Source organism: Pangasianodon hypophthalmus, chromosome 11 (genome assembly GCF_027358585.1).
Source record: "Pangasianodon hypophthalmus isolate fPanHyp1 chromosome 11, fPanHyp1.pri, whole genome shotgun sequence".
In the NCBI taxonomy this organism is placed as follows: domain Eukaryota; kingdom Metazoa; phylum Chordata; class Actinopteri; order Siluriformes; family Pangasiidae; genus Pangasianodon; species Pangasianodon hypophthalmus.
In genome coordinates, this window is record NC_069720.1 from 6,135,899 (window position 1) to 6,143,822 (window position 7,924).

The following is a 7,924-nucleotide window of genomic DNA, read 5'->3' on the forward strand; positions in this document are numbered from 1 at the left end:
AAATTTGGACTGTGATTTTCTTTTTTAAGAAAAAGAAAAAAAAAATCACATACCCTGTATCTATGCTTCTCAAGAGGACTTTGAAAACCACTTCTTTAATGTCGTAACTGTGTTGTAATAAAAGTTTTCATCTAAGCTCTTAATTTCTTGATTTTAAAAAGTGCCATTCTGAACCAGTATCCGTACAACGTCCACACACATTTGAACTCTCCGCAATAATTATCACAATCTCCAAAGACCATCCATGTATCTGTTTGTTTTTTACTGTTAACCAGAGTTGAAATAACTCCCTGACATTTTCACTAATACATTCTGTACAGAGACGTAAACCTAATGTACCAGAGACTACCCCAAAACTAGTCAAAGCAATTCAAGGAAGAGAATGTGGAACTCAGTTGGAAGAGAGCCATATGTCTCAGCACTGTCAAGTTGGAAACAGTTTATATAGCTGTGTGTGCTGATGAATCGTCCATGGCAGGTGTAGCAGTGTGTATCAGACAGGGTTGATGGTAAATCTGATACCAAGTGATCAACACTTCTTATGTTTCACTACAGGTTATACCACAACACTGATTGGTCAGCAGATGTTGATTCATTATCTATATTATTTTTTTTACAACATTGTTATGGTGAACCTTTCTTTAAGGAGAACCTTTTTTAATAGTCTTGAGTGTAAGCATTTTGTAACAATCAGAGGTGAAGCTGCAAGTTTTCTGGCATCATCAGAAAACTTTACGCCTTTGTGGTTTCTCTAAGTTTGATGTTTGTTTTCCTAACTTCAAGAGAGAGAAAAACAGAGGCTGTGTGGGAATGGCAGTTTACAGCTGCTACAACATAAGTGATAAGAAGAACTGCCTTGTTTTGAAGATGTTCCACAACATTAAAAATAAAAAAAAAAAACAAATGACATGTCTTTTTAAAATTAGAAACTGTAAATAAGAAGTTGTTAGAAAATTACTGTTGTACAGTATGAAAAAAAAAAAAAACTTTGATCCTTGTTATTGTTATAGGAAAATAATCAATTTCAGGGTTAACTCCATTTCACGCTGGGATGCATCGCACCACCGTGTCATTGATTCCTTCCCTGTAAAAGCACCACCTATGTGTTTTATTCCTTACACAGTCACAATGGTAGCCACAGACCAAACAAAGTCGTATAGAATATCAATTAAACAAAGAAATCTAGGATCCTGATATGACTCTAAATGAGTGCTTTATTAAATACAGGTACATTTTAATGGTAAAACTGTTAAGCCTACAGATAAATCATTCATTGACAGCACTAATATTAACTTTAAAGCATAAATATGTGGTATCTAATTAGAGTAATAAAGACGTTGGCACTTTCTGATTAGATTAGATCGAGATTCTTCTAATGTTTAAGATTTCTCAATTCACTAAACATTTCATAATGACCATTTCTCCATTCGCTTACTGTACCCATGTTCCTTAGTTAGACTTTTCAAATATTAGAGTATTTAAAAGGTCGTTTGAAACAAAAATATTAAAATATGGGCTGTTCAAAAACAAATTTTGCACATATTTTGTTTATATACTACACTTAATTAAGACCTAATCTAAGTCCCTGTAAAAGCATCTATAAAAGCAGCTTTAGTGATGAATTTGAAAGCCAATCACCACCTGTAGAGCTGTTAGTACAAGAATCGGACACATGTTCTAACTGTAGAAAATAGTTGTTTGTAGTAAATTGGCCTTTGGGCTTAAACTGCCATAAAATAATTTGGCAGAAGCACACTTGGCATTGAGGATTTCAGTGTACGGTTTCTAACAAAGCCTTTGGCTGATTATGTGTGTGTGTGTGTGTGTGTGTGTGTGAGCTAGCATGTTCTCTCCTCTAGACCTATATCATATTCAGCATGCTATTTGCTCTATTTTTTATGTTTCCTAAGTTGGCATGTCCATGATTATGAAACAAAAAAGGAAAATGGACCTGTACAGTTTATCTCCAAATCTTTGTTTTTCTAAGTTTTGATTTTGTTTTCACTTCTAATATCTTAACATACATTATTCTACCATTTTGTTAGTTGTGATAATGCAGATGAGTGAAAATGAACCCTAAATGTCTTATTAGTGTAAAATAAAGTGCTTGGTTTTCTTCATTTGGTCTTAAGGGTATGTAAACTTTTGCACTACAATGTACTTTTATATACAACTATTATAGTAGGTTATGTGTCACCTAAGCATGGGGTCACTTTAATATTTATATAAGTGCAACCCAGAAAAAAACTAAACTAAAATAAAACAAGGCTGAATTTCCCAAAAGCATCACAAAGTTAAAATCGTCTATCTGGGAGAGAGAGTGTTCAGTGTGATGCTCGCTCTACCATTTAATGATGATGTTTTTGGGAATGTGTTTGGGAAACTCGACTAGATTCAAAACTAAACTAAACTAAACTAAACTAAATTAAACAGAACACAGAAATAAATGGGTGGCATGTTGGTTACTGGCTGTGTGCAGTTTTTGTGTATGTTCTCCTCATGGGTTTCTTCCCGGTTCTCCAGTTTCTTCCCGGTTCTCCGGTTTCCCAAAAACAAGCTGGTAGATGGATTGGCAACTTTAAATTGCCTCTAGGTGTGAATGCGTGTGTGCATGGTGCCCTGCAATGGACTGGTGTTCCCAAGTAACATGTATTCTCAACTCACAGATAGGCATTGTGGATCCAACACAACCCTAACCATGATAAAGCGCTTACTGACGATGAATGAATGAGTGAATAAATGAGAAGTTTAAATCCATCTGAAATGAACCAAAGGTGATTGATGATTTATTCAAAGCTCATGATGGGGAAAATGGCATTATCATTTGCTCTGGAAATCAAGTGACTTTGCCTTTTTTAAAAATCAGCCACTGGAGGCACCCTACACAGCACAACACACAGCACCTACGTGTATCTTTCATGTATAATTCCAGTCCTTAAAACTTCCCACACTGCAGGGCAGAGGGTCTCCAGCTGTGGCACATCTGGTGGCTGGATTCCATGAAGAGGCCTGGATGTGCCAGAACCCCCTGTGTCTGCAATCTGCAACAGCCTAATTAGGCCACTTTTTGTAATTGCGCACATGGGATCATCCTCATGGAACACACACACACACAAACACACACACAAGTCATTGCATTGTTGTAGACAGATCACTTACAGAAAAGCTGCATGGACAGAAAAATCACATGTATCGGACAGGGAGATGGTAACCCTGATACCAAGTGAAGTTTTTAGACTCTTCACATGTTTCACACATTTTTAACATGTAATGCATGCGTTTTTTATTTTCACATGTGATATTTTTTCCACATTTTTAATTTATTTACACGTGATTTTTCCACATAATTCATTTATTTTTGTATGCAACTTTTTTTCCATGTGCTTCTTTTCTTTTCACACACTTCATTTGTCACATGTGATTCCCCTCCCCCACATTATTCAGTTTTTTTACATGCGATTTTTTTCCCCACATGATTAATTTATTTTCAGACATAATTTTCCCCACTTGGTTCATTTATTTTCACATAATTCATTTGTTTTCACATGATTTTTCCATGTGATTCTTTTATTTACATGACATTTATTTTCATGTGTGATTTTTTGTTTTACATGTGAATAGTTTATCTTCACATGTTTTTTTCCCCGCATGATTCATTTACTATCACATGATTTATTTATTTTCATGATTAAATTATTTTCACATGTGATTTTTTTTTTTACACATACTTAAATTATTCTCACATTATTCATTTATTTTCACATGGGATTTTTAAGATATGATTAATTTATTTTCATGTGAAGTTTTTTTTCCACGCGATTCATTTATTTTCATGTGTTTTTTTTAAACATGTGATTTATTTTCACAATTCATTCATTTTCACATGTTTTTTTTTTAGATTAATTTATTTTCATTTTTTTTTTACACGTGATTTATTTTCACAATTCATTTATTTTCAGATGTGTGTGTGTCTTTTTTTGATAGGATTCATTTCTTTTCTTTTTCTTTTTTTATGTGTGATTTATTTTCACAATTCATTTATTTTCAGATGTGTGTGTGTTTTATTAAGATAGGATTCATTTATTTTCATTTGTTTTAAAAAACTTTTTTTTTTTACATGTGATTAATTTTCACAATTAATTTATTTTCAGATGTGTGTGTGTTTTAAGATAGGATTCATTTATTTTCATTTGTTTTTATTTATTTATTTATTTTTACATGTGATTTATTTTCACAATTTATTTATTTTCAGATTTTTTTTTTTTTTAGATAAAATTCATTTATTTTCAGATTTTTTTGACATGTGATTTATTTTCTCAATTCATTTATCTTCACATGTGATTTTCTTTTCTTTTCACATGCAGGACACATGATTTCACTTTCTTCAGATTTTATTTTTTCCCATGAGCAACTTTTTTTGATGCCATATTGTTCACATGAGGTGACTTGTGTTTAGGCTCCCTGAGTTCACACGCGCAGTTTCACACTCAGATGCACCTTCACATATTTTACACACATACTATATGATCACATGGGAAATGTGTTTTTTTTTCTCTAGGGGATGTTTTTAGAGGTTTACTGCAGGTGCAAAAAAAACTAGGCTCCAGAAACCCAAGATAAACAGACTCTTTAGAATTCTACTCTTAGCTTATATTTTTATATTTGTGTAAAGGAGGATAAGGTGAATGAAGTTGAATCGACACCCTCAGTGCTGAATTAGCTCTTTACAGAGTAACACTTTGGAAGCTAATTTAACACTTTTGGCAAGAATATGACCAAGCTCCACCTTGAGCACACACTTCGAGTTTATTTATGGATTTGAATCCGACTCATTTTGTGTCCTGATCTTCAGCTCGTCGTTTTTCCACGTCAGACCCATAAGCCACGCTGCTTTAGTGTCGCACTTCATGCAGAGTGTTGTGGACGCGCGTCTCTTTTGCGCACGGGCTTAATATTGCGCGCTAAATCGAGCAGACGGCTAAAAAAAAAAAAAAAAAAAAAAAAAGGGCGGATTGAGTGCAAATTTTCGGCAAGTTCCGAGCTCCTCCCCCTCCACGATGAAGCTGTTAACACGGATTCTGCTATATTCCTAATTTCCCGGCGCAGCGTCCTCCGTCCTAGATGCACACAAAGCCAACATCTCAGCGCGCGTGACTCAACTTTTCCTTTTTTTTCCTTTCCAAAAGAGGGGGGAAAACGGAGCTCTTTTTGGTTTCGTGTACTGTCCTGGCCATGGGAGATCACAAAGCACCGACCATGGTACAGAGGTCGAGTTCGTTTAGCATCAAGAGCCTCCTGCTGCCGTCCAAGTTTGACAGCCAGGGCGCAGGGGTCGCGGAAAATAGCGCGACTCCGGATTCGGAAAAATCCTCGGAACCGACGGAAATGGACTCCACACCCCTGCAGCAGCGAGGTGAGGACGACTCGGGAGCGGAAGCGGGGCGAAAAAGCGGCAAACACGACAAACCGCCGTTCAGCTACAACGCGCTCATCATGATGGCCATCCGCCAAAGTCCCGAGAAGCGGCTCACGCTCAACGGCATCTACGAGTTCATCATGAAGAACTTCCCGTACTACCGGGAGCACAAGCAGGGCTGGCAGAACTCCATCCGGCACAATCTCAGCCTCAATAAGTGCTTCGTGAAAGTGCCGCGCCATTACGACGACCCGGGAAAAGGGAACTACTGGATGCTGGATCCGTCCAGTGATGACGTGTTTATCGGTGGAACTACGGGAAAGCTCCGGAGGAGGTCCGCGACATCACGGGGCAAGCTGGTGATGAAACGAGGCCTGCGTTTCGCCCCACTCGGACTCGGACTCGGAGAGCGCGCGAGCAACCCGCTCTGCTGGCAGCTGTCTCCGTTTCTGCCCTTACCTCACGCGCACTACAACGGACCCACGCACGGGTTTCTTAACCAAGGACACGCGTACGGGTCTCTGCTCCCGAGCATGGAGCCCATCACCAGCGTGGATATCGCCCGCCCCGTGCTCGGACCCTGTACCTCCGGTGGCTACAGCGCGAGCTCTGCGCCCACGGGATTACTCTCAGCGCACAACGGCTATTTCGTGGCAGGAGCGCAGCAGCAGCAGCATGCGCAGGCGCAGGCGCTCCAGTCCGGCCCTGCTTACGGGATCTCGAGCTCTCCGCCGCCGCTGCTCGCGGATTCTAGGACCACGTTACCGTCTTTCTCGTCCAGCGGCTTTTCGGGAGTTTTGTCACAACATAAAAGACTCGCGCCTCATTCTTTCCTGAGCTGAGCGGCTTGTTCGGGTTTCGCGCTCAGCAAAAAGCCGACTGTTGCATTAACGCGTCCAGCTGGACACAAATCAGCGCTGTGAGTTTCATCTCAGCACTAACACTTACCTGAACACTGTAGCTGTTATTTCGAGTTTAGATATGAATATTTATTAAACACTAAATTTCATCCAACACCGGAATATTTGCTGCGCATCAGAACCGAGTGACACTAAAAACCCTTGAATGTGCAGATCCTCCTGTTATGTTCCACAAGGACCAAGTCTTTGTCAATCTGTTGACTTTTTTCTATTTAAATATTTAGTAATAATGCAACAGTAACTGAAGTATGACGTCATGCCAAAGGCAATACACGTTTCAATTATTATTATTATTATTATCATTATTATTATTATTTAAATTTCTGGGTCACTTATCCATGTTTTTTTTAATCGTAGCGTATTTATTGAAAATTGAGAACATGCCTATAAAAATGGGTCCTTATACAGTTCCTTATTATTATTATTATTATTATTATTATTATTATTATTATGTGGTATTTTACGGTTGTATGTAACACTGTGAATGAGCCTTAACGTGGTCAGTCAGGGTTTGCAGCAACACACAAGCTAAACGACTAAACTCAGGTTTTCATGCGTTCTGACAATAAAACTAAAATTAAATAATGTGTAAAGAAAATATGAAATTATTTGCTGAATAAACTTTGATTTATCTACTAAGTGGCTAAAGCTGGGGATCATCTGATCACTTGTATCAGGGCAGGAATAGGCCTACTCAAGAAATTAAATTTTTTTTTGCAAAAAATATTATTACATTTTTGTAAATTTGATTATTTTAGGTCTATAATTTGATGCAAATTAAAATGTAAGATTTGCATTATGAATTGGCGTTTTTCTCCTAGAGAACCATATCCGAAATCAAGGCTATTTAACATCCAGTTCACTTAAATATATATTTTATTACTGACCCTCCTTGTTGTGTTTTTTTCACACCTTTGTGATCAGATCACAGAACTATTAGCCCTCCATTTCCGTTCAGATATCTGTGTTTTACTCAGTGGCTTTTTGAAGAAAAAAATCAGTTTTTTTTTTTGATAAAACTTTACTTCTATTTACACCTCGGTGTGAATTTATACCAGTTTGTTGGTTTTGTTGATTATTTTCCCTGTAAATACAGACTGAACGTGGTTCACAATTAAGAAATAAAGTATTGTACTATTTCCTTATTCACGGACACAGTGTCTTTCTTCATGTCCACATAGAAAAAAGGTTCAATTCATCCTACTGTTCATTAAGGAGGACAAAAACATGGCGGGTTCTCCTCTGGGTTCTCCAAAGATTTGACTTTAATGCCAACGAACACTGCCTTAATTAATTAGCTATGGGCTAATCATATAAAGTCATCACATTATATCACACTGAAGTCATTCACATTCTGTCAACACGTGAAAGTGCATTATGAACACACACACACACACACACACACACACACACACACACACTGACACAACCACTGAAATAATCTTCGATTATATATTTTAGTCGTGTTCTTATTTCTTATGTTCTTCTGTCGCTCTGCTGTTCATGATCATTATAAATGAATTACATTTTTGTACAAATAGTACTTTTTCACAATTTTTCACAACTTTTTTTACAATTCAGATGTGTG

The 7,924-nt window shown here is 37.4% G+C and overlaps 1 protein-coding gene across 1 annotated transcript; it reads left to right on the top strand.

The window, feature by feature from the left end:
* The first annotated feature begins 4,612 nt into the window (after positions 1-4,612).
* Positions 4,613-7,479, top strand: foxg1b (forkhead box G1b). Its single transcript, XM_026930753.3, has one exon. The coding sequence runs from the start codon at positions 5,233-5,235 to the stop codon at positions 6,256-6,258; it is 1,026 nt and encodes a 341-aa protein (XP_026786554.1). The 5' UTR covers positions 4,613-5,232; the 3' UTR covers positions 6,259-7,479.
* The last annotated feature ends 445 nt before the right edge of the window (positions 7,480-7,924 follow it).

Bases quoted from the DNA above. Each gene is read 5' to 3' on its own strand.
- foxg1b (XM_026930753.3), top strand. From the start codon at position 5,233: ATGGGAGATCACAAAGCACCGACCATGGTACAGAGGTCGAGTTCGTTT.